A 27,720-nucleotide genomic window follows, 5' to 3' on the forward strand; every position below is an offset into this window, starting at 1 on the left:
ACACACGGGGGGATTGTTTGGCGGACTTGAGTTTGCCGGACTTTTCCACCCGCTTGTTTGATCGTGTGTACGCGGCATCAGTGGTACATAGAGAACAAGTGAAGTGGAAGGAAAATGATAAATGACACAAATAAACCTGTGAAAAGTGTGGGGGCGTTTGTATTCAGCCCCCCCCACCCCGAGTCAATACTTTGTAGAGCCCCCTTTCTCTACAATTACAGCTGCAAGTCTTTCTGAGGATGTCTCTACCAGCTTTGCACATCTAGAGAGGAACATTTCTGCCCATTCTTCTTTGCAAAATATCTCAAGCTCTGTCAGTTTGGATGGAGAGAGTTTGTGAACAGCAATTTCAAGTCTTGCCACAGATTCTCAATGGGATTTAGGTCTGGACTGTGACTTGGCCATTCTAACACATGAATATGCTCTGATCTAAACCATTCCATTGTAGCTCTGGCTGTATGTTTCGGGTCGTTGTCCTGCTGGAAGGTGAACCTCCCCCTGGTCTCAAGTCTTTTGCAGACTATAATGCCCCGTACACACGGTCAGACATTCCGACAACAAAATCCGACGGGTTTTGTCCGAAACTGGTGTTGCATACACACGGTCGGACAAAGTTGTCGGAAAATCCGATCATTCAGAATGCGGTGACATTCGTGGCATACGACGGAACTACGAAGAGGCTAGTAGCCAATAGCTTTGGTCTCGTAATTTGATCTGAGCATGCGTGGCACTTTGTCCTTCGGAATTCTCTTCAAACGATTGGAAAAAGTCAGATCGGATTTTTTTGATGGAAAATTTTAGATCCTGCTCTCAAATTTTTTCCATTGGAATTTCTGATGGAAAAAGTCCGATAGAGCCCACACACGATCGGATTTTCCGTCAACATAGTCCGATCTGACCTTTTTCGTCAGAATGTTCAACCATGTGTACAGGGCATAACAGATTTTCTTCTAAGGTTGACCTGTATTTGGCTTCATCCATCTTCCCATCAACTCTGACCAGCTTCCCTGTCCCTGCTGAAGAAAAGCATCCCCACCACATGATGCTGCTACCACCATTTTTCATGGTGGGGATCTTGAGTTCAGGGTCATGTGCAGTGTTAGTTTTCTGCCACACATAGCATTTTGCTTTTACCATTTTTTATTTTTTTTGGTGCGGGGTTTCCCTTAATATCCATATCAGATCTGAATGCTGGTATGCTCTTGGAGGGGAACCCATGCCGTTTTTTTTTTTTTTTTTGTTTTCAAAAGAGGTTTTATTAAAATTATTAACAGAAATACAAAGTCAGCCAAAAGAAACATATTACAACATTGGCATTAAATGTTGGAAGACCAGGTTACCAAAATGTAATAAACACATAACAGAGCCTTGCAGGACCAACCATAGAAAAATGATACACTGTATGGGTCTTATATTCCAACCATCAATCATAATAGTGACGAGAGTGATAAGTTAAACGAGCTGACCATCATAACCCAATAATGAAAGAAAGATCATGACAGGGAGAAGGGGGAGGGAGAGCAGAGAGAGACAAAGGAAAAAGAGGAGAAAAAGCAAACAGAAAAGAGAAGCAAAAGGAAAAACCTAAGGTGCGATCACTTCTGTAAACGAAACAGAAACCATGGGCTCCATTTAAGGTCATAGATGTGTTCAGTGTCATGTAGAGTGTGAAAGATCTTTTCAGACAGCATTACCTGATCAATTCGGGTGAGAACCTGTGCTAAAGGTATGGACGGGGACTTCCAGTGAAGAGCAATAGTCCACAGTACAGCAACACAGATAGAGTGCACCAGTCTTATAAAATGTTTAGGAGTGTCGGGGGGGGTCTGGAATAGAAGACAGTGGTGAGAAGAGAGGGACAGTGTTCGGCCCGCGAACCCATCCACCAGCCTCAAGACCTCTTGCCAGACAGGGCGAATTAAGTCACAATCCCAAAAAATGTGTACAAAGGTGCCGGGATGATTGCACCCCCTAAAACAGTTGGGGGATGTGAGGGGATAAATCTGGTGCAAACGTACCGGGGTGTAGTACCACCTAGTGAGAACCTTGATGGCCGTCTCCCTAACAGTTAGGGATCTGGTGCATTTGCGCATGTTGTTCCAACCTTCCTCCCAATCCACCACTCCCGTCTCCAGAGCCAACTCCTCCTCCCAGCGAGCTCTATACCGAAGGGACTGGCACTCCGAATGTCCCTCAAGGGCCATATATATCAGAGAGATCAATCCCCTTTGGCGTGGGAAATTGAAACACACGTCCTCAAAGATAGAGAGCTGTGCCCGAGGTCGGAGCCCGTACCGGGAGAGGAAGAAGTGGCGGATCTGCAAGTATCTATAGCATTCAGAGTCTGGGAGTTGGTGCTGGGCCTGCAGAGTCGAAAATTGAACAAAGCCAGAGCCCGTCACAAAGTCTTTCAATTGAGTAAGCCCACAACGGACCCAAATATAAAAAGATTCAGGATGGAGATAAGCCGGGGGGAACCTAGGGTCACCCAGGAAGGAGGCCCCTAAAGAGCGCCCCAGAGTGATGTCGTATCTCTGCTTGAAGCGGTGCCACAGTTGGAGGCAATCCGCCACTATAGTATTGCGCGTGGTTAGAGTCAGGAAGGGATGAATAGTTGACCACATGAGGCCGGGAAGATAGAATGGAGTGATCGAGTCACCCTCAAACCTCACCCAGGGGACTTTAGAATTAGGGATCGACCACTGTGCCTGCTGAGTAAATCTACAGGCAAGGTAGTACAACCAAATCTGAGGAACCCCCAGACCACCATTTTTCATAGATCTATAGAGTACCCCTCTCGCAAACCTGGGAGGTCTACTGTTCCATATAAACCTATTGAAATGAGACTGAAGGTCAAGGAGAAAACTCTTGGGGAGCTTAACCGGTAGAGAGCGAAATAGATATAGCAACCTGGGTAGGATGACCATTTTGAGGGCAGTGATTCGACCTATAAAGGGGATACGTAAAGAGAGCCAACTTCTCAGGGTGTTTTTAAGTTTGCTAATCAGTGGGGGATAATTGACACCAAAGAGGTCCCCGAAATTCCCGGGAAGACCAACCCCCAGATAAGAAATGTGGTTGGAGGCCCAAGTAAATGAGTAGTTTTGTTTAATAAGGGCCAAATCATTGGGTGTAAAGCCTATAGGGAGGGCTACAGATTTAGACACATTAATGGACAGGCCAGAGATTTTCGCAAAATGAGACAGAGTCAAGAAAAGATTGGGGAGAGAGACATGAGGGTTCGTAATAAACATTAAAACATCATCTGCATACATGCAAAATTTATACATTTCGGACCCCTTAGTGTAACCAGTAATATCAGGATGTCCAAGGAGAGCAATTGCGAGGGGCTCCAGGGCTAGGGCAAAGATTAAAGGGGAAAGGGGACACCCCTGTCTAGTACCTTTACCTATGGGGAAGAATTCTGAGTTACAGCCGGGCAACTTAATGCGAGTCATAGGATTATTATAGAGGGCTTGGAATCCTGCTAGAAAGCTACCCTGAAAGCCCATGAGAGGCAAAAGTGTGTCTAAGTAATTCCATGTAACACTGTCAAATGCTTTCTGTATGTCTAAACTCAACAGGAGGAGCTTACGGGAGAATAGGTTGGCATCTTGGATAACATTGGAGGCAAGGCGTATATTGTCAGTGATAAAACGATGTGGAATAAACCCAGACTGGAAGGGGGAAATTAGAGAAGGGATAAATTTTGCTAGTCTGTCAGCTAAGATTCTGCTAAATACTTTGATATCATTATTTATTACCGAAATTGGCCTAAAGTTTTGAGGTAAATTATGATTCTTATTGGGTTTAGGGATCAGTGACATGTTGGCTAACAGCATTTCCTCTGGGAAGCTACCACCTAGTAAAATCGAGTTGAAAAGTTGCATCATTCTGGGGGCTAAAATCATGGAGAATTTTTTGTAATAGAGGGCTGAAAAGCCGTCCGGACCCGGGGCCGAACCCAACTTCAGTGACTTGAGAACCCCTAAGATTTCCGGAACAGTAAAGGGGGCATTCAACGCCTCGACTTGTGAGGAGGAGAGCGTTGGGAGAGGGATGTCCTGCAACCAGGACAGGTCATCAAGAGAAGGAAGGGTGCGGGGGGCCTCTAGGAGTTTAGAGTAGAATTGCTCAAAGATCTTAAGAACCTCCTTGGGATGTGACAATACAAAACCCTCACTATTAGATAGCCGGTAGACGTGAGGCGGTCGAAGTGTGCTAGACAACTTCCTAGCAAACGAGGTCGAGGCAGAGTTGTTGAATAGCAAACTGCGAGCCTTGGCCCAGCGTAGCGTCTTCTCAACCTTGGAGGACAACAAGGAGTCGAGCTCCAGGCGCTTCTGATCTATGGTGCGCCTGGACGAGTCCAAGTGCAACGAGGATGCATCTTTGTATAGGTGATCTAATTCTCTGGTTAGTTCCACTATCCTAAGTCTATTAGCTCTATTCCGGGCTGCGGAAAGGCTAATAAGTCGTCCCCTGATGACGGCTTTATGCGCCATCCAGAGGGTCGAGGGTTGCATGTCCGGGCGAGCATTCAAGGAGAAATACTCCTCCAGAGATTGAGCTACCTGGGCTTCCACCCCTGAGTCCGAGAGAAGGGATTCATTCAATCTCCAGGAGTGAGGCGTGGGAGCGAGCCTAATGAACCCTGTAGTAAAGGAAATTGCCTGATGATCGGACCAAACACAGGGGTGGATGGAGGCCTCCACCGAGTTAGCAAGAATAATTGGAGTGGAGTAAATGTAGTCTAATCTCGCATAACTGTTATGTGGGTGGGAGAAGAAAGAGTACTCCCTGCAGCCTATGTTGTGAGCTCTCCAGGTGTCAGTGAGTTGCAGTTCACGCAGGCCCCTGGAGAGCGATTTCGGGAAAGCTCTAGAAGTGATTGGTGTTGATGAACGGTCGAGAGTGGCGTTGGCAACTGAATTAAAATCACCACCTACGATTAAGTGAGGGGAGTGGTATTGAGCAATTTTCTCAAAAAATGACCCAAAGAACGTGGCCGATCCTTCATTGGGTGCGTAAATACTAGCAATAGTAAGTTCTCTGTTGTGAACCACACCCTGAATAATAACATAGCGGCTCTCGGGGTCTCTAAATATATGCTTGACCTCCATCGGGAGGGAGGAGTGAAGGAGAATGGCGGCACCCCTGGTCTTGGACGAGTGGAGCGAGTAAAAGGCTTGAGGGAAGTCCTTATGGAAAAATTTAGGGTGAGAGGAGCGGGAGAAATGTGTTTCTTGGAGTAAAAGGATTTTAGCTCCAAGGCTTTTATAAAAGGAGAAGGCTTTACGCCTTTTGGATGGTGAATTAAATCCCTTGACATTATGGGAAACACAAGTTATTGCCATGGCAAATAAAAAAGGACAACTATAGTGGAGAGGTCAGATACGGTGGCAGGGGGAGAAGGGAAAACTCTCGGGGAATACTCGTCCAACAGGCGCCAGAGACGCAGGGGGACCCTCATATCACCTGTGGGACAAAAGAAAAATAAGACACAGTACAATAAAAACAAGTGTATAGGGAAAATACCAATCTTGAGTATAAAAGACGACTGAGTGATTGTAAGAGCATAGAACAAGGAATATGATGGACCTAGGAGGGAGAAAATCAGAAGACATAAAAGAAGAGAATATGCAGCAAAAGTAAAAGGCCCAAAGCCCAAGAAGGGCCTGGGGCCCAACATTAAAGCTAAGTATAATAGCGTGTGGGGAAACATAGCCACACCAAAATAACGATCAAACACCGAGACAACGAGGTCTCGTGCCCAGTAGGGTTGCGCAATGGTAGGGGGTGCCCACCAAAGAAGCAACCGACCACGGGAAAGGGGAGCCATACAACAGCTCCTAGGGACTTGTAAATGGCTGGTGAATTGGGTAGGAAAAACCTAGAACACATAAGGCCCCTCACTCCGACAAGCTCCACCGTCGCCCGATAGGACTGAGGCGTGGAGCAAGCGGGAGCTAAGAGGGGGAAACAGTATAAAACCAGAAACTTAAACACGCACTACCCTGCACCATATAAACAAGAGCAGCATATAAACAGCCATTGAGAAATTATAGCAAACAACAGTCTGAGCCTTCAGATAAAGGAGAGCAAAACAACTTCATCGAGGACTATCTTCCACCCGATCATCTGCACCGTATCTGATTCTACGTCTGTCTCTTCTGGTCGGAGGGGTTTGCCAAATAGGTGTAGCTCTGGGAGTGGAGGGCAGTCTGCGAACCGCCGAGGCGTCCAAAAGTCCCAGCTTCACCAGGATCTCCTGACCCTCCAGGACCGAGGTGGCAGAGTATGTCGAGCCGTTATGTGGAATCACAAGTCGAAACGGGAACCCCCAGCGGTACCTGATGCGGGCTGACTGCAGGACAGTGGTTATCTCCTTCAGGTTCCTTCTACGCTCCAAGGTCGCCGGTGCGATATCTGGGAAAATTTGGATAACTTTGTCATCGAGAGTGATCCTCTGTTTGGTACGAGCTGCTCTTAAAATCTCCTCCTTGACCAGAAAGTCCTTCATGCAGAGAATGATGTCCCTGGGAGGTTTGTCCTCCGGGGGTTTGGGGCGCAGAGCTCTATGTATCCGATCACATTTGAACATAGCGGCTTCATGTTCAGGGAGCAAGGACTTAAACAACCTGCTAACTACCGGAATAAGCTCAGATTCGGACTCTGGGATACCACGGATACGCAGATTGTTACGTCTATTTCTGTTGTCAAGGTCTTCTATTTGAGACTGTAGAAGTTGGACCGTGGAGGAAAGGGCTTCGTGTTCCCGGCTGAGGTCATTATGAGCTATTGCCAACTCGTCATGTTTAGTCTCTAGCCTTTCAGTCCTTGCTCCAAGGGCTGAGATTTCCTGTGAAAGTGCATGAGAAGTTTTCTGAAGTTCTGATTGAAACTTGGATGCCAATCTATTGTACATGGAGTCCAGACTGTCCTCCAGGTCCGCTTTTGAGAGGGCACCGGGAGTTCTTTTAACCGACAAAGGAGCAGGAGAGGTAGGGCCCAATAAGCGAGGCGGGGAGGACGGGTCCGGGGAGAGGCGCCCATCAACCGACCCCTCACGCTCCATGCTAGAATGTTCTTGAGATCGGAGAAGGTATTGTGTGAGAGTCTTTTGGGCGGTGCTCCGTGCCTTCTTTTTTTTAGACGGCATACACTAAGGCTCAGCGGGTTAGAAGATGAGGTAAGGAGGAAAGGAAAAATTGTGGATGAGGTGAAACGTGGTGCAGGAATACCTCTGAGATAGATTGAAGTCCCGAACGGAGCTAACCTGGGGTCTTAGAAAATCATTTGAAAACTAGGTGCGTGCGCTGCTACTGTGTAGGGTTGCGGTGCAGCGAAGCAGCAGCAATTAGTACAATGTCATTAGGCAGTCCTTGGGAAAGCTGAGGGCTGCTGTGACCCTGATTAATAGAACCGCCCGGCAGCAGCCGGTTCCAAAGTGGCAGGTAGAGGGGGGCACCCCCCAGAAAGAATAACCGACGGGGGTTAGGGTGCCAGGAAACAGTCTACAGCCGGGGGGGGGATGTGCAACACTCACCGCGAGTCCAGGGGTCACTGGTGCAATAATTGTAGCAAGGAACCTTGCGAATCGCATATGTTGTAGATGAAGAAGTGAAGCAAAGCGGTGGCAGGAAAGACACAGTAGGCTCAGGTAGCTCCAAAAACGCTCCGTCTGATGGTTAATACTTGCTGAGGGGGCTGGGGAGGCCCTTTCTGGTTCCAATGTTGTCCCAAGAAGCTTATGAGAGCAGAATTCAGAGGGGGAGAACAACTGTAAGTAACTCTCAGCCTCAGAAGTGCGGGCGGAGGGCTGCGGCCTGCTCCGGGTGTACCAAGATGGCCGCCGTTTGCTGTAGTGGATCGCTAGGCCCCAGACCTCCAGGCGCCTGTAGTGTGCTTCGTTCGGGCACCGGACCTGGACCGGGATGCACCGCTAGGTGGATGCCAAGGGAGAGGGACCCCCCTGGAGCCGAGGGTCGTCCAGTCGCTCCGGAAGCCAGGTAGGCCGCAAGATGGCGGCGGAGCGCCTCACGTGTGGGCGGTAGGCCCGGGACGGACCGGAGCTCGTGGATCGCCCGGAGAAGCGCCGAACGTCCACCGGATGACAGCGGGGAATGCCAGCAGGGCCTACAGCCCGAAGAAAGTCCGATCTGCGGTGTTAGGGGTCCGGATTGCGGCGGATGCAAGTAGGCCTCAGCGGAGCTCTGGCTGAACACGACCGTCCTCACCGACTTCCGGCCACGCCCCCGTTTTTTTTTTTTTAAATTAAAGTCGCCTGGCCTGGGGCAACTTAACCACTTAAGCCCCGGACCAATTTGCAGCCAAAGGACCAAGTCCCTTTTTGCAATTCGGCACTGCGTTGCTTTAACTGACAATTGCGCGGTAGTGCGACGTGGCTCCCAAACAAAATTGGCGTCCCTTTTTTCCCACAAATAGAGCTTTCTTTTGGTGGTATTTGATCACCTCTGCGATTTTTATTTTTTTGCGCTATAAACAAAAATAGAGCAACAATTTTGAAAAAAAATGCAATATTTTTTACTTTTTGCTATAATAAATATCCCCCAAAAAATATATAAAAAAAACATATTTTTTTCCCCAGTTTAGGCCGATATGTATTCTTCTACATATTTTTGGTAAAAAAAAAAAAATCGCAATGAGTGATTATTGATTGGTTGCGCAAAAGTTATAGCGTTCACAAAATAGGGGATAGTTTTAAAGCATTTTTATTAATATTTTTTTTTTTACTAGCAATGGCGGCGATCAGCGATTTTTATTGTGACTGCAACATTATGGCGGACACATTGGACATTTTTGACACATTTTTGGAACCATTGTCATTTATGCAACAATCTGTGCTATTTAAATGCACTGATTCCTTTGTAAATGACACTGGCAGTGAAGGAGTTAACCATTAGGGGGCAGTGTAAGTGTTATGTATGACGTTATGTGCTTTTTTCATTGTAGGGGGCGTGGCCTGGCATGTGACGTCACTGATCGTCCTTCCCTATATAAGGGAACAGGCGATCGGTAACAGCCACACAGGGAAGCATGGGGAGAGGTTTGTTTACGCAGACCTCTCCTCGTTCTTCTGTTCTGTGACCCGATCACGGGACACCAGCGGCGATCGGGTCTGCTGGTCCCGTGGCCACGCCATATCATTAACAGTCCATTGGTCACTGGCTTTCCCTGGATGACATTCCTAGTTCTTCCTCACACAGATATTGATCAGGAATTGGTAGGAAATGGTCATTATAGACCGGAACTCACCATTCTGTTCTCTCCTCTCCTGGAGGTCATTTGCAGGTCCCATCAGACCAATCACTGTAAAGACTTTATTTGTGACATCCAGAGCCCCTTCTTCTCCATATGTGTCTATCAGGATGTCCTTGGTGGTGATCCAGTCTGCATTTTCTAGTTTTCCTCGGGGGATGGGACGTTTATCTCCATAGGAGAAATCAGACAATTTGTTCCTAAATCTCTTGAAGTCACTTCCTTTCAGATCCTCCAGAGAATATATGATAAGATCCCCGGGGGTTTGTGGGACCTTTCCCAGGACACCAGGAGCCGACCCTGCAGAGAGGACAATCAGCAACTATAAACATTCATTCTGATTGGATGATTCCTGACACATGACAGCAGATAACGTTGTACTGGTAGCCAGAAATGTTATAAAGAACAAATAAGGAAAGGAAATTATCCCCCAATATGTCTGTATGTACATTATCCTATAGAGAGATTGGTTTTCCTGTGATAATCTCACATGACTGTCTACATGATGGTGAGTTACCTCTCAGATGGATGAATGTCGGGTGTAAACACAGGGATATGCAATTAGCGGACCTCCAGCTGTTGCAAAACTACAAATCCCATCATGCCTCTGCCTCTGGGTGTCATGCTTGTGGCTGTCAGAGTCTTGCTATGCCTCATGGGACTTGTAGTTCTGCAACAGCTGGAGGTCCACTAATTGTATATCCCTGACCTAGGGGGCATATTGATTGTGAACATTGCCCATAATATGTCTAATATGTTTATTTACTATAATCATCAGCTCCATCTAGTGGTCATAATGCCATATCTTACTGGTTGAGGTATTTCAAGAAAATATGGTAGTATGGCCACTAGATGGAGCTGATGATCATAGCAAGTAAATCTATTAGACATATCATGAGGATTATCATTTATGGCAGTGGAACTGACCCAAGCTCCAAGCTATGTATGGATGACAACTTTAAACTTTATGTTTATTGATTGTTTCATAGTAAACTAAAAGAAACCATAAATCCTTTAGGAACCCCCCACCCCCCCACCCCCCATTACCCCAAAGTTTCCCAGCAGTGTCATGTTATACTGGCCCATGTTCTGCTTAGGATTATAGGCAAAGGATTCCCCCGAACACTACACAAATAATCATAAAATGTGGGGCCATCCAATCATTATGGGACACTTGGACATCTCAGAAGATCATTTCCATCAATAATTAAAAAAATAATAATAATTTGATGACACGGGAATGTGATTGTGGAATTGAGGAACGTTCCTAAACTCTACGAATAAATGAAATGACCAGATGTCTACAGCAAATGTCCAGACTATGGAGACATAGGACATCCTATCATCTAATTCCAATCCATAGAGATGTGAGATGGAAAACATTGGAAAGGATTGTCAGAAACAACAGTCATACCTCGTGAGGAGGAGGATGAGGAGGAAGAGGCCGCCATGACATCAGGAGGTGACCCGAGATGACATCACCTGGAAGGAGCACAAACAATAATAAACGAATTTGTAGTGCGCGGAACGGAACCAATAAGGATGATTTTGTTCCCTTATGTGAATAGCGATTAGCTGTCTAGTTGTCCAATCAGAGAAGATCAGAATTGGATGCACTTCTGTCATTTACTATCCATAACTATGAAGATCTATCAGAACCTTCATCCTGGCATTCATCTGGTTGGTATATCGGGGGGTCACCAAAGCAAAAATGTGAGAGTGAGATGCACAAACGATCAATCAAACAAATGTGCGATATTTATATCAAACCGACAGATTGTAATCAATTATTACATTTTTCTAGTTTTCACCCCCCAGGTGTATTTAAATCCTTTCCAAGAAGTCAGTTAAAAAGATTTGCAAGGATCACTGATAAATCTATCCATAAGGAGGACAGACTGAGTGAGATGGAGGTTAGGCTGCGACAGCGGGGTTATCCTAGTGATATAGTACATCTTGAACGCATTCATATAGATAAAGAAAAAACACTACTCCCAGGTAGTGATGGCCAAACGGTTCGCCCGGCGGTCGTTTCGCGGCGAATTTCGGCTGTTCGCGGTCCGCTCGTTCGGCGGACTATTGGTGCCGTTCACCCGGCGGACTTTCGTGTTTAATGTGTAAAAGAACTTTGACCTATGATGACACATCCATCATGGGGTATAGGACAGCCAATTGAAACATGACAGCACATGGACACTTGGACATTCCCCCTAACCTATAAATACACCCGATCCGGCGGCCATTTTTCATTCTTTCTTCTGTCACTATAGGGAAAGGTTGCTGTGTGGAGCAGGGAGAGATTCCAGTGACCCAAATCGCTAGCTATTTGGTACACAAAAGTTATTTTCAGGACTGGTATAGGTGTTAGGTGTATATAGGTTTGCTGTGCTACTGATTGTTGCAGCAGCCTGAGTGTCTTTTGTCAGTTTAGAGAAAGGGACAGGCCGGTGTGTGCTGCAGGGAAAGCCAGTTTAGCCTTTAGCTGTTAATATCAGGTCCACAAAAGTGCTATTCCAGTAACCAGTTATTGTTCCAGCAGCCTCTGTTTTGTCAGTTTATATAGGGACAGGCCGGAAGCAGTGTGTGAGGCAGTGAGGGTCAGTTTAATCAGTAGCTGTTACTATTAGTTCCACAAAGGTTCTTTTCAGGACTGATATCAGTGGTATGATAATAGGCTTGTACACGTATAATATTCTGTCTTCCAAATATAGAAAGAATATTATACTTGACTGCTGCCCTTCTGCTGCAGTCTGCTAATCATTCACAACCCACTTGTTCCACAAAGCTCTTTATCAGGACTGGTAACTTGGTCTGTCTAGGGTGCTACAGTACATAGGGTTGAGTGAGGTACAGTCTGCTATTCTATAAGGACTGTTATCGGTCCACAATACATAGGGTTGAGGTGCACTACTGCTGACTGCTGCCCTATACTGCAGCAGTCCTTCATTGGTATAGGGACTGACGTACAGTCTGCTAATCACTCACACACAACCTACTTGGTCCACAAAAGTCCTTATAAGGACTGGTAACTTGGTCTAGGGTGCTACAGTACATAGGGTTGAGTGAGGTACAGTCTGCTATTCTATAAGGACTGGTATCGGTCCACAATACATAGGGTTGAGGTGCACTACTGCGGACCGCTGCCCTATACTGCAGCAGTCCTTCATTGGTATAGGGACTGACGTACAGTCTGCTAATCACTCACACACAACCTACTTGGTCCACAAAAGTCCTCATAAGGACTGGTAACTTGGTCTAGGGTGCTACAGTACATAGGGTTGAGTGAGGTACAGTCTGCTATTCTATAAGGACTGGTATCGGCCCACAATACATAGGGTTGAGGTGCACTACTGCTGACCGCTGCCCTATACTGCAGCAGTCCTTCATTGGTATAGGGACTGAGAGCTTTGTCATAGGGTCATTTAAAAAATGACAGGCAGAGGAAGAGGCAGGCCCTTCCGCAGGGGTGGTAGGGGTAGGGCAGGAGCAACAGGCTTGAGCCAAAGTGGGAAGTTGCAGAAGGTGCGTTCAATTACTTTAAAGGAAGCACCAGACTTGGTTGAATGGGTCGCTCAGCCTTACTCTTCTGCACCCTCCTCATCCTCTCAATCTGCACCCTCTTCTTCACTCTCTGCTATGTGCACCCCCAAAGACACTACCACCAGCAACACCACCACCACCACTACCACATACCTTTCGCTTGAGTCACAGGAATTATTTTCCGATCCATATCAAGAGGACATTTCTGATGTGCAGCCACTCTTGGCATTGGATCAGGAAGAGGAGGTAGCAACAACCGCTACTCAGCAGTCTGACAACAGTACCTAGATCAGCCCAAGGAGGAGGTTGGTCCCCGGTGTTGCTGCCTACTCCGAGATCTCTACTTATAGCGGTGGGGAAGGTGACGTTGATGATGACCTGTCTAGTGATGTCACGTGGGTGCCCACAAGAGAGGAAGAGGAGGGGAGTTCAGAGGGAGATATGGACCAGCAGATAGGGAGGAGAAGCAGCAATAACTTACATTGCACAGGAGGGACAAAGCAGACTGCAAATGTATCAGGAGCGAGTCATCGACCATGTACGGTCACATCTGCCGCTCCCAGGACACCGGCACATGGCTCTGCAGTGTGGGCTTTTTTTAACGTCTCCGCTGCTGACAATAGCGTGGCCATCTGCAATCTTTGCAGTTAACGCATTAGTCGTGGTAAGCCCAACACTCACCTAGGGACGACAGCCTTAAGAAGGCACATGAGCAGCCATCACCGAGCCGAGTGGGAGCAACGGAACACACAAAGCCACGCTGCAGGCTCTCACCATCCAGCCTCGTCTTCTACTTCTCCTTCTCCTCTCTCCTCACAATTGTCCTCCACTCCACCTTCCATCACGCCAAGCTCACGTTTTTCTGCAAAAAGGCAGGCTTCCGTGGGCCTAATGTTCGAGCGTAAAAAAATGATGACGCCGGATAACCCTCTTGCCCAACGGTTGACTGCTGGCTTGTCAGAACTGATAGCCTGCCAACTACTGCCATATAAACTGGTGGACTCGGAGGCCTTTCGCAAATTTGTGGCCATTGGAACACCACAATGGAAGGTCCCAGGAAGGAAGTATTTCTCAGAGAAGGGCATCCCAGAGCTATATGGCCATGTTCAGCAAGTGAATGTATCTCTGGCACACAGTGTCGGTGTCAAGATACATCTGACCACAGACACGTGGTCTAGCAAACACGGGCAGGGAAGGTATATCACTTTTACTGCCCACTGGGTGAACCTTCTGACGGCCGTCGAGCATGTAACCCGTGGCACCCGTGTAGATTTGGTTTTACCGCCACGGATTGCATGCAGGGCTGACTCTTCTTCTCCTCCTCCTCCTACTCCATCCTCCTCCCTCTCCTCCTCAGCTGACTCCTCCTTTTCCGCTGCTAGCGTGTCTTCCGCTGCGCCGCCCAAGCTCCCCAGAACCTATTCGACATGCCAGGTGAGACGTTGCCATGCTGTGCTGCGTCTGTTGTGCCTGGAAGCCAAGAGCCACACTGGCCCGGCACTCCTTTCAGCTTTGCATTCACAGGCAGATCAGTGGCTGACAACGCTCAATTTGACAGTTGGTAAAGTGGTGTGTGACAACGGTGCCAATTTGCTTAGCGCATTGAAACAGGGCAAAATCACGCACGTGCCATGCATGGCACACGTCTTAAACTTTGTCGTGCAGCGATTCGTTGTCAAATACCCTGGGGTCCAGGACATCTTGCGGCAGGCAAGGAAAATCTCGGCCCATTTCAGAAGATCTTACACGGCCATGGCTCGCCTTGCTGACATTCAGCGGCGACGCAATCTGCCGGTCAGACGTCTTATTTGCGATTGCTTGACGCGACGCGATGGAATTCAACCTTCTATATATAAGACGCCTGACTGGCAGATTGTGTCACCGCTGAATGTCAGCAAGGCGAGCCATGGCCGTGTAAGATCTTCATGATAGGCTGCTCCAGCAGAAACGTGCAGTTAACGTCTACCTGTATGAACTCTGCGGCAGAACCGGTTCTGGGGAGCTGGGTTTTTTTTCACCGCGCCAGTGGCTGCTCATGCGCGATGCATGCAGATTTCTGCGACCATTTGAGGAGATCACCAAACTGGTCAGTCGCAGCCATGGCGCCATCAGTGACATGGTACCTTATGCCTTCTTTATGGAGCGTGCATTGCGTCGTGTCATTGATCAAGCTGTGGAGGAGCAGGAGCGGGAAGATGAGGAAGTCGCAATGCTGGATGAATTCCCAGGGGGGGCTACTCTATCTGAGACAAGTCAACAACAGGAGTCTGAAGAGGAGTCAGAGGAGGATGGTGCCGGGGCGGATGAGGAGGAGCAAGAAGAGCATGCTTTAAACCTTTCTGGGATCCCTGTTGTGCGTGGGTGGGGAGAGGAGAATGAAGAGGACGACATTATCCTGGATGATGAGCAGGAGCCAGGCCACCACACCGCTTCCACTTTAGTGCAAATGGGGGCCTTCATGCTCCAGTGTTTTAATAGGGACCCCCGTATAAAAAGCAAAAGGGTCAAGGACCAGTACTAGGTGGCAACGTACTTAGACCCCCGGTACAAACACAAAATGGCGGAAATGTTACCGCCGTCGCAGAGAACTGTCAGAATGCAGCACTTCCAGGCCTTGCTTCGAGAAATGCTGCATTCTGCTTTTGCGTGCGCTGGCAGAGGAGCAATTCCCACTCCCAGAGAAGGAGTTGCGGGTACCAATCCAACAGCGCCTGCAAGAATGGGGCCGGTTTGAAGATGTGTTGGTGACTTCGGATATGAGGTCATTCTTTCAGCCGACCCATCGACAGGTGTCATCCGGATCCAGCATCAGGGAACGCCTAGACCGTCAGGTGTCCGACTACATCGGGTTAACGGCCGATGTGGACGCTCTGAGGAGTGATGAACCCCTGGACTACTGGGTGGGCAGGCTTGACCTCTGGCCAGAGCTTGCCCAATTAGCAATCGAACTGTTGGCTTGCCCCTCATCCAGTGTCCTGTCCGAAAGGACGTTCAGCGCAGCAGGGAGGATCGTGACCGAAAAGTGTACTCGCCTAGCTCATGACAGTGTTAACTACCTCACATTTTTAAAAATGAATGAGGCATGGATCTTGGAGGAATTCAACTCATGTGACCAGTAGACCATGTATATGTCTATAAACAATTTTTTTAATCAAGCACACAGACCTTCTTTCTTCATTTTGCTCACTTCCTTGTCCAAAAAAAGCACACCGTACTAAATGCCCATACCCTCCTCTTTGAAGAGGTTGAGCGGTGTCATATTTCTACTGGGGCTGCTTATTATGAGGGGCTCCCACCATCCCTGTGCTGTGCTGACATCCTCCTGGGGCTGTACCTCTGCTGTGCATATTATGAGGGGCTCCCACCATGCCTGTGCTGTGCTGATTTCCTCCTGGGGCTGTACCTCTGCTGTGCATATTTTGAGGTGCTCCCACCATCCCTGTGCTATGCTCATTATGAGGGGCTCCCACCATCCCTGTGCTGTGCTGACTTCCTCCTGGGGCTGTACCTCTGCTGTGCATATTTTAAGGTGCTCCCACCATCCCTGTGCTATGCTCATTATGAGGGGCTCCCACCATCCCTGTGCTATGCTCAGTATGAGGGGCTCCCACCATCCCTGTGCTATGCTCATTATGAGGGGCTCCCACCATCCCTGTGCTATGCTCATTATGAGGGGCTCCCACCATCCCTGTGCTGTGCTGACTTTCTCCTGGGGCTGTACCTCTGCTGTGCATATTTTGAGGTGCTCCCACCATCCCTGTGCTATGCTCATTATGAGGGGCTCCCACCATCCCTGTGCTGTGCTGACTTCCTCCTGGGGCTGTACCTCTGCTGTGCATATTTTAAGGTGCTCCCACCATCCCTGTGCTATGCTCATTATGAGGGGCTCCCACCATACCTGTGCTATGCTCATTATGAGGGGCTCCCACCATCCCTGTGCTATGCTCATTATGAGGGGCTCCCACCATCCCTGTGCTGTGCTGACTTCCTCCTGGGGCTGTACCTCTGCTGTGCATATTTTAGGGTGCTCCCACCATCCCTGTGCTATGCTCATTATGAGGGGCTCCCACCATCCCTGTGCTGTGCTGACTTCCTCCTGGGGCTGTACCTCTGTTGTGCATATTTTAAGGTGCTCCCACCATCCCTGTGCTATGCTCATTATGAGGGGCTCCCACCATCCCTGTGCTATGCTCATTATGAGGGGCTCCCACCATCCCTGTGCTATGCTCATTATGAGGGGCTCCCACCATCCCTGTGCTGTGCTGACTTCCTCCTGGGGCTGTACCTCTGCTGTGCATATTTTGAGGTGCTCCCACCATCCCTGTGCTATGCTCATTATGAGGGGCTCCCACCATCCCTGTGCTGTGCTGACTTACTCCTGGGGCTGCTTATTATGAGGGGCTCCCACCATCCCTGTGCTATGCTCATTATGAGGGGCTCCCACCATGCCTGTGCTATGCTCATTATGAGGGGCTCCCACCATCCCTGTGCTATGCTGACTTCCTCCTGGGGCTGCTTACGGTGCAGGTGTCAGTGCTCTCTATCACGGTGCTGTTGTTAGTGCTGTATATCACGGTGCTGGTGTCATTGCTGTATGTCACGCTGCTGATGTCAGTGCTCTCTATCACGGTGCTGATGTCAGTGCTGTATATCACGGTGCTGGTGTGAGTGCTTTATGTCACGCTGCTGATGTCAGTGCTCTCTATCACGGTGCTGTTGTCAGATGACTCTATCATGGTGCAGGTGTCATTGCTGTATGTCACGCTGCTGATGTCAGTGCTCTCTATCACAGTGCTGTTGTCAGATGACTCTATCACGGTGCAGGTGTCATTGCTGTATGTCACGCTGCTGATGTCAGTGCTCTCTATCACGGTGCTGTTGTCAGATGACTCTATCACGGTGCAGGTGTCATTGCTGTATGTCACGCTGCTGGTGATCATCTCCTGCACCCTCTTCTTTGCCTACCCTGGTCCCTGACCTTCCCTCTCCTCCATTGCCTTCATGCGCTCCACAGTCCTGAATTGTCACAACAATTTTCCATATAAAAAAAGAATGCTTGTAGTTGTTGATCCCAAATTCACCTCATACATGTGTTATGTCATTGGCCATGTGGTGGGACTATGTTTGCCCAGCTAATAATTATTTTGTGGCTGCAAATTTGACCTATAGGTTTGCGAAGTTCGCCTCCCATTGAAGTCAATGGGGCCCACCGCGAACGTTCCGGTTCGCGAACTATCGGCCGCGTTCGCGGTCCGCATTCGTGAAACGTCCAATCGGAAGTTCGTCCATCACTAGTGATAATCCTACATCGTTGATCTTTTCAAAGTGTGCAATCATATAAAAGAAGGAAGAGGACAATCTAGTGCTCTCTGTAAACACTCATTTATTCTTGAATCAAAAATGTACTCACAAAGATTGCACTCAGAAACGAGTGCTGATTATAAACACATGTCAGGTTGTTTCTAACCCAAGATAGCCGCTGGTGACGTCAGAACGTGACACCTTCCCCCCCCCCCCCCCCGTATGCGTTACGTCCTAGTAGGCAAAGAGTAAGGGAGGGTTATAGCCCCTGTCAGTTTATTTTTTACCATCCATGTCCCATTGCAGAGATTTTCCTTCACTTCCTGCCCCATAGCCAAACAGGAAGTGAAAGGAAATCTATGCAAATTAAGGGAATCCATTGCCTCCCCCAGGCCTTCAGAAATAGTGTCCCCACTCGAAAATATCAGGGTGAGTCTTAAACAGAAAGGGGTGTAGCCTTGAAAGGAAGGGGTGTGTCATATTTAAATTAGGGGTGCACGAGTTTAGTCAGGCCTAGGGCAGCACAAAACCTAAATACACTACTGCTATCAGTGGCCTTCAGTGCCGCCTATCAGTGCTCATCTGTACCGCATATCTGTGCCACCTACCAGTGCCTATCAGTGGGCATATTAGTGCCCATCAGTGCAGCCTATCAGTGCCCATCAGTGGAGCCTATCAGGAGCCATCAGTGCCACCTATCAGTGCCCATCAGTGAAGCATATTAGTGCCTCCACATCAATGCCAGCTAATCAGTGCCCATCAGTGCCATCTCATCAGTGCAGCCTATCAGTGCAACCTATCAGTGCCCTTCAGTGCTCATCTGTACCGCATATCCTTGTCACCTATCAGTGTACATCAGTGCTGCATATTAATGCCTCCACGTCAGTGCCACCTAATCAGTACCCATCAGTGCAGCCTATCAGTGCCCATCAGTGCCACCTATCAGTGCCCTTCAGTGCCGCCTATCAGAGCTGATCTGCACTGTATATCCGTGCCACCTATCAGTGCCCATCAGTGCAGCATATTAGTGCCTCCACATCAGTGCCCTCCATTGCCACCTAATCAGTGCCCTCCAGTGCTGCCTCATCAGTGCCCATCAGTGCAGCCTATCAGTGGCCATCAGTGGCACCTATCAGTGCTGCCTATCAGTGCCCATCAGTGCAGCCTATCAGTGCCACCTATCAGTGCCCTTCAGTGCTGACTATCAGTGCTCATCTTACCACATATCCATACCACCTATCAGTGCCCATTAGTGTGGCATATTAGTGCTTCCACATCTATGCCACCTAATCAGTGCCCATCAGGGCAGCCTATCGGTGCAGCCCATCAGTGCAGCCTATCAGTGCCCATCATCAGTGCCGCCTATTATTGTTCATCTGTACCGCATATCTGTGCCACCTATCAGTGCCCAGTAGTTTGGAATATTAGTGCCTCCACATCAGTGCTACCTAATCAGTGCCCATCAGTGCAGCCTATCATTTCCGCCTATCATTGCTCATCTGTACTGCATATCCGTGCCACCTATCAGTGCCCATCAGTGCAGAAGATTAGTGCCTCCACATCAGTGCCCATCTCTGAAGGAGAAAAAAATACTTATTTACATCATTTTCTGACAGAAACTAAGAAAAAATATTTTTTTCATTTTTTTATGGTGATTACATACCACCAAAAGAAAACTCTATTTGTGTGAAGCAAAAGATAGAAATGTCATATGGGTACAGTGTTGTATGACCGCATAATTATCATTCAAAGTGCGACAGTGCTAAAAGCTGAAAATTGGCCTGGGCAGGAAGGGGGTAAAAGTGCCCGGTATTGAAGCAGTTAAATAATTAGTATTACCAACTTAAATGTTGTATAAACTTCCTGAGAGATAGATAGGATAGATCCATACATACAGTACATACAGTACATACATACATAAACAGTAGATATATAGATAGATCCCTATTTCTTCTTCTCCTGACTCCTCTAGGTCAAGTGATAATTCAGGTTTGGGGTCACCTAGGGGAAGGGTGGTGAAGGGTTGAGGATCAGTTAGGATTAGGAGGTGAAATATAAAGATTTATTTTCTACTCCATCAACTTTATCTCCAACATTTTGTAATACTCAGCATCAGGGGCATTTCTAGGTCTACAAAATATCTGGGGTTAGAGCCCATAGCAGCGTAGTAAATAAAGTCATACGCTTGGGAGGGCATATATATATATATATCCCCAGAGAGCCCCGCTTAAATCAGGGTCTCCAGAGAGCCCCCCCCCCTTAAATAAGGGTCCCAAGAGAGCCTCCCCCTTACATCAGGGTCCCCAGAGAGCCTCCCCCCTAAATAAGGGTCCCCAGAGAGCCTCCCCCCTAAATAAGGGTCCCCAGAGAGCCTCAGCTTTAAATCAGGGTCTCCAGAGAGCCTCCCCCTTAAATAAGGGTTCCCAGAGAGCCTCAGCTTTAAATCAGGGTCTCCAGAGAGCCTCTCCCTTAAATAAGGGTCCCAAGAGAGCCTCCCCTTAAATCAGGGTCCACAGAGAGCATCCCCCTTACATTTTGGTCACCGGAGAACCTCCCCCTTAAATCAGGGTCTCCAGAGAGCCTCCCCCTTAAATAAGGGTCCCCCAGAGACCCTCACCCTTAAATCAGTGTCCCCAGAGAGCCCCCCCCCTTAAATTAGGGTCCCAAGAGAGCCACGCCCTTAAATCAGGGTCCTCAGAGAGCCCCCCTTAAATCAGGGTCCCAAGAGAGCCTCCCCCTTACATCAGGGTCCCCAGAGAGCCTCCCCTTAAATCAGGGTCCCCAGAGAGCATATCCCTTACATTTTGGTCACCAGAGAACCTCCCCCTTAAATCAGGGTCCCCAGAGAGCATCCCCCTTAAATTAGGGTCCCCAGAGATCCCACCCCCCACTTACATCAGGGTCCCCAGAGAGCCTCCCCTTCCCATGGGGACCCCTGCAGAGACTCTGGGCTATGGGCCCCAGATTCAGGGATATACTATAGCCCCAAAAGCCACCCCCTACCGACGCCACTGCTCAGCATTGTACAGAGTCCACATTTCAGCATCCATCCCTTCCAGTCTTTATCATATCCCTCCAGTCATCCTGGTAGAATTCATGGTAGAACTCAGGGAGTGTCGATGAGGGTATGCTGACACCTGCAGTTCACCACAGCTAGATCATTCTCATAGATGGATGCTGGAAATTTTAGTTCCCCGTGACGTCAGTGGAAGGATACTGCGACTTGTAGTTCTCCCCTAATCTCAATGGAGGGATGCTGGGACTTGTAGTCCCCATGATATCAGTGGAGAGATGCTGGGACTTGTAGTCCCCCATGATATCAGTGGAGTGATGCTGGCACATGTAGTCCCCCCTATGATATTAGTATGGGGGTGCTGGGACTTGAAGTTCTACATGATATCAGTGGCGGGATGCAGTGACTTGTAGTCCCCCATGATAGCAATAGGGGGATGTTGTGTACGGGGATACATAGAATTATACAGACTCTCCTCCTCTCGATACAGTATAGACCATCCATTTGTATACTATCTATTTGAAGCCCACATCATATACAGATTTCTGGTCTATTTGGTATTAAAGAGGAAGTAAAGGCAGTTAAAAAAAATGCAACCTGCAAGGCAAAGGCATAATGAGCTAGTATGCATAGCATACTAGCTCATTATGAATAACTTACCTGAGAACAAAGCCCCCGAAGCGGTCCACCAACTTCCTGTTCGCCGCTGCCATGTATCCCGGAGTGACTTCCGGGTCTCGCTGCTCCGGCGCTGTAATTTGCCGGAGCCGCGATGACGTCACTCCCGCGCATGCGCACTGGAGCCGACACGAGCGGCATATCGCCGCGATCTGCGGGCTGCCCAGTGCGCCTGCGCTCCGCTGTCTATGGTGGCTGTCTTTTTGTAAATATCTCCGTATAGGTTTGGGAGATATTTCTTGGAACTACAGGTAAGCCTTAATCTAGGCTTACCTGTAGGTCAAAGTGGTTTGTAAGGGTTTACAACCACTTTAAAGCGACATTAAAACGTATTTTTTTATTAAAATAACAAACTTGTTATACTTACCTGCTCTGCATAACAGTTTTTCACCATCCTCTTCATCTGGGCTCCCCCTCATCGGAAAGTGCCCCCCATGGAAAGTCCTATTCTATGGGGGCACCTGTGCGGGCTTGCTCCCGAGCCCCGTCTGTGTTACCATTGACACAGAGGGGGTGGCTCAGCCACGCCCCCCCGCTTGCTTTAAGTGCTGTTCAGTGGGTGGAGTTCCCGTTTCCTACCGGCCCTCAGAATATTGAACTCCGCTTTGTTTAGACCAAACAGGAGAGATGCTGAACAGAGGTATCTATAGAAAGATTCAGGCCGCGTACACACGCGCGGACTGTTCGCCCAACCTTGTTCGGCAAACAGTTTCGGCAAACAGTCCGCTCAAAATTTGCATGAGCGGACTTGCCCACACACGAGCGGACTGTTTCAGCGAACTGTTTGCCAAACAGTTCGCTCAACTTTTGAAATGAACGGACTCGCCCACGTAAGGAGGAGGCAAATCCGCCCATTTCGAGCGCGTGTACAGGTAGGCGGGGCCCGCGAAGGAAACGTCGCGGGCTCCGCCGCCTGGAATGGGCTTAAAGGGGAACCCCAACGCCGAAAAAAATCGGCGTGGGGGTTCCCCCAAAGTCCACACCAGACCCTTGTCCGAGCACGCTACCCGGCCGGCCAGGAAAGGGGGGCGAGCGAGCGCGCCCCCCCTCCTGAGCCGTACCAGGCCGCGTGCCCTCAACATGGGGGGGTGCCTTGGGGAAGGGGGGCCGCGCGGCCCCCCCACCCCAAAGCACCTTGTCCCCATGTTGATGAGGACAAGGGCCTCTTCCCGACAACCCTGGCCGTTGGTTGTCGGGGTCTGCGGGCGGGGGGCTTATCGGAATCCGGGAGCCCCCTTTAAGAAGGGGGCCCCCGGATACCGGCCCCCCACCCTATGTGAATGAGTATGGGGTACAATGTACCCCTACCCATTCACCTGTGAAATAAAGTACAAAAAAAAACACAACACAGGGGAAAAAATATTTTATTGCACAGCTCCGGGGGTCTTCCGTCTTCGGGGGTCTTCTCGCCGGACTCCTCCGCTATCTGTGTGTAGCTCTTTTGCTAGCGGAGGAGTCCGGCTTTCTTCCTCCCCACCGCCGGCCTCTTCTCCCGACTTCGGGGGTCTTGTCCCCCTCTTCGGTTCTTCTGCCGGGCCACCGCGCCTTCTTGTAGCTCTTTTGCAGGCGGTGGCCCGGTCTTCTGTCGCCGCTGCCTTCCGTTCTTCTGTCGCCGCCTTCGGTTCTTCTGCCGGGCCACCGCGCCTTCTTGTAGCTCTTTTACAGGCGGTGGCCCGGTCTTCTGTCGCCGCTGTCGCCGCCGACTTCCGTTCGTGTTCTTCTTCTTGCTCTTCTCCAGGAGATGTTGACACGTCGCTCCCTCCGGCCGGAATGCCAGAGCCACGCTGTGCGGTCACTTATATAGTGACAATGGGGCGGGGTCACATGGTATATGTCACATGGGTTGGTCACATGGGTTGATGTCACATGGGGACTATGACATCGTAAGGGGGCGGGGTCACCATGTGACCAACCCATGTGACATATACCATGTGACCCCTCCCCATTGTCACTATATAAGTGACCGCACAGCGCGGCTCTGGCATTCCGGCCGGAGGGAGCGACGTGTCAACATCTCCTGGAGAAGAGCAAGAAGAACAAGAAGAAGAACACGAACGGAAGTCGGCGGCGACAGCGGCGACAGAAGACCGGGCCACCGCCTGCAAAAGAGCTACAAGAAGGCGAGGTGGCCCGGCAGAAGAACCGAAGGCGGCGACAGAAGAACGGAAGGCAGCGGCGACAGAAGACCGGGCCACCGCCTGCAAAAGAGCTACAAGAAGGCGCGGTGGCCCGGCAGAAGAACCGAAGAGGGGGACAAGACCCCCGAAGTCGGGAGAAGAGGCCGGCGGCGGGGAGGAAGAAAGCCGGACTCCTCCGCTAGCAAAAGAGCTACACACAGATAGCGGAGGAGTCCGGCGAGAAGACCCCCGAAGACGGAAGACCCCCGGAGCTGTGCAATAAAATATTTTTTCCCCTGTGTTGTGTTTTTTTTTGTACTTTATTTCACAGGTGAATGGGTAGGGGTACATTGTACCCCATACTCATTCACATAGGGTGGGGGGCCGGTATCCGGGGGCCCCCTTCTTAAAGGGGGCTCCCGGATTCCGATAAGCCCCCCGCCCGCAGACCCCGACAACCAACGGCCAGGGTTGTCGGGAAGAGGCCCTTGTCCTCATCAACATGGGGACAAGGTGCTTTGGGGTGGGGGGGCCGCGCGGCCCCCCCTTCCCCAAGGCACCCCCCATGTTGAGGGCACGCGGCCTGGTACGGCTCAGGAGGGGGGGCGCGCTCGCTCGCCCCCCTTTCCTGGCCGGGCGGGTAGCGTGCTCGGACAAGGGTCTGGTGTGGACTTTGGGGGAACCCCCACGCCGATTTTTTTCGGCGTTGGGGTTCCCCTTTAAGCCCATTCCAGGCGGCGGAGCCCGCGACGTCTCCTTCGCGGGCCCCGCCTACCTGTACACGCGCTCGAAATGGGCGGACTTTCCGAGCGGGAACAGTCCGCTCATTTCAAAAGTACAGCGGACAGGCCCACACACGGGCGGACTGTTCGCTCAAACACAGTTTCAGCGGACAGTTTTTCGGAATTTCCGAAAGACTTTGTCCGTCCAACTGTCCGCTGAAACTGTCCGCTGAAAGCCCACACACGAGCGGACTGTCCGCCCAAACACTGTTCAGCGGACAAGGTTGGGCGAACAGTCCGCCCGTGTGTACGCGGCCACAGACTCTCCTCCTCTCTGTACAGTATACATAGTCCATGTATAGTATACACTAAAACCTTGGATTGTGAGCACAATTCGTTCCGGAAACATGCTTGTAATCCAAAGCACTTGTATATCAAAGTGAATTTCCCCATAAGAAGTAATGGAAACTCGGATGATTCGTTCCACAACCATTTATTCATAGGGCCTTCAGTTTATAGTCCATATAAAAAGATTGTAGCAATGTGACCAGGTTGTGTAACCATAAAATATCCATCCACAAATGGAAGACTCCACAGGGGGATTAGAAGGAAAATCCATCAAGAGCTACAGAGTATAAAAGAGAAGAGAAGAGCCTCTAAGTGTAGCGATATGTTACTAAATGTTGTACCTTCATTAAATGTAACTCTTTTATACTCAGCTGTGACATGACTCTACTTGTATATCAAGACATCGCTTGTATATCAGGTCAACATTTATTAAACATTTTTTTGCTTGTCTTGCAAAACGCTCTCAAACCAAGGTTGTACTGTACACGATCTATACGGAGCCTACACAATATACAGACTTCAGGTCTGTTTGGAATTAGAGTTAGTTCCCATTTCATGCCGGCTCTTCCAATATGGAACTCGGCTCCATTAGAATGAATGATTTAACCTCCCTGGCGGTACGATTATTTTGGATTTTAGGCGCTGAAAGCGGTACAATTATTTCCCATGAAAATTTTACTTTTTAGATTGTAGTCCTGTAATTCTTAGGAATAACTCTCTTAAATCTGTCCAAACCAGAGTCTAGTAGACATCCCGGATATGATAAAGTTTGAAAAATGAAATCATAAATTATAATATAATAAATAACCATAAATAATTGTACCAAATAATAATATAACAATAATAAAAATTATTCAATAATGTAATCAAATCAAAAACACAGAAATTTGCTGAGTTGCAGAATTGTCGCCGTCATTACTTTTCAGTATTTGATGACGGATCTCCCCACAAATCGCTATCGCTCAATACTGCGAGTGATTCCAATTTATTGTCACTGTTTTCTAGCTGGACTAAAATAATTTTTGATGTAAAGGGACAGTTTTGGTTGCTATGGACAATCTCCAGTTTCCAGGCATAAAGAACAGTTTTTATAATATAAAACTACATGCAGGACACTGGAGAGACCACTAGGGACAAAGGGGGTGTGAAATTATTACATACAGCAATGTGATCTGTAAGATTACATTATACTGTATGTAATGTGTGTGTTTCACTTTTTGAATTTGGCGCCGATCTCCGTCCCCGTGCGTCGCAACGCTCGCAGGGAACGGAGATCGGCTCTGTGATGAATCGAGCGGAGGATGAGCCACTCGTACAGGGGGGGACATCGCTGGATCCAGGGGAGAAAGTAAGTAAACCTCCTCCTGGATTCAGCGATGCGGTCCGGAGTCTGGCTCGGGGGTTACCGCTTTTGGTATAAAACTTCCACCCCGAGCCAGACTCGGGAACACCGCCAGGGGGGTTAAGAATGGTTGGTGGAGTCTCACCTTGTTATATCTACCCATACATCCTCCAATCAAATTATTTGTACTTCCCGACAATGAAGAGGCTTGAAAATATCTTCTAGAAAGGTGAAGAGTCCGATCACAGAAGATTCTGGAAGAGAAAACCTGGAATCACGGCACTGGCAGAATCCAACTTCTTCTTATCCTATGAAGACCAGAAGTGAGTGAAGACGTGTTTCTGCCTCGTCTCATATAACGTCCTTCCAGAATCCAGGAGGAGGGTGAGAAGGGATTTCTAGTAACATAACACACCTCCACCTGTATCGACTGTTCGGACGTCATTCATCTCCAACGCGACACGGCGCTGGGTGTGTCCACATTCCTCGTCCTGTATAACAAGGTGAATACGTTTCACCCTGAGGGGTCTAGTTATAAAAAGATCTGCAGAGATACTCAACCAGCAAACTGAATGTCTATCTGTCATAGACGAGGGACTGAGGGTGGAGGGATGAGGGAGCCTTAATCATTTTCCACGGCATTTATTTTGTATAAATAGAGCAATAACAGCTTTATTTATACAAAACAATGTTAAAACATAGAACACCACAACATACTGTATATATAACCCGGATATAAGAACATATTGATAATAGACATACTAATAATCCCCCTTACAAGTCACCGACAGATTGAGAGATGTTAGCAAAACTTATAACCACCCTACCAGTTACCATCATCCCCATTATAGTGTACATAAAACCAGTGGCAGCAGGTGGTAATTTTTTTTTGGGGGGGGGGGGCAAATAGTATGCCCCGGTCAGTTGGTAGCACTTACCCCATCTGTTCACCGGCAGCTTCCCCTGTTCAGCGGTGGCGGCGACCTTCCATTCCATTGTTCTCCACGGGTCATCACGGTGGTGGGCGGCTTCTGTTTCCTCCCTCCTCCTCGGTGGCCAATCAGGAGTCTTCTCTTTTCGTCCAATCGGAAAACAGGGTCTCACACCCACTTCTGATTGGTTGGATTGAGGATCAGTGTTTCAACAGCGAATATTCATTCACTATTGTAACACCTGAGTGGGCTCCGAGTGCATCCTCTGCATCGCCTAGAGGCGCCTAGAGGCGATTCAGTTCGCATTGTGCGCTATACAAGTATTTCATTCATTCATTCATTCATTCATTCATCCCAAGCCACCTGATTTTGAAACCTATTAGAGCAGAGCTGTCCTGGGGCCTTTCTGTGCATTTCCGAACAGTGCTGATCGGCGCTGTTTGGC

General features: G+C 48.9%; 1 protein-coding gene across 1 annotated transcript in view; it reads right to left on the minus strand.

Annotated features, from left to right (window-relative positions):
• The window catches only part of LOC143962062 (NACHT, LRR and PYD domains-containing protein 3-like), a 47,389-nt gene extending 20,662 nt beyond the window's left edge, over window positions 1-26,727 (minus strand). Inside the window, exons 1-3 of the mRNA XM_077471399.1 lie at window positions 26,489-26,727; window positions 10,697-10,764; window positions 9,280-9,582 (exon numbers count right to left, since the gene is read on the minus strand). Of these exons, the coding sequence (XP_077327525.1) occupies window positions 9,280-9,582; window positions 10,697-10,733 (340 nt within the window). The 5' untranslated portion in view covers window positions 10,734-10,764; window positions 26,489-26,727. The remainder of the gene's footprint in view (window positions 1-9,279; window positions 9,583-10,696; window positions 10,765-26,488) is intronic.
• Between the last annotated feature and the right edge of the window lie 993 nt (window positions 26,728-27,720).

The sequence above is a fragment of the Lithobates pipiens genome, unplaced genomic scaffold, assembly GCF_037356315.1.
Source record: "Lithobates pipiens isolate NorthernLeopardFrog02 unplaced genomic scaffold, aLitPip1_a1.2 Scaffold_8, whole genome shotgun sequence".
Classification (NCBI taxonomy): Eukaryota; Metazoa; Chordata; class Amphibia; order Anura; family Ranidae; genus Lithobates; species Lithobates pipiens.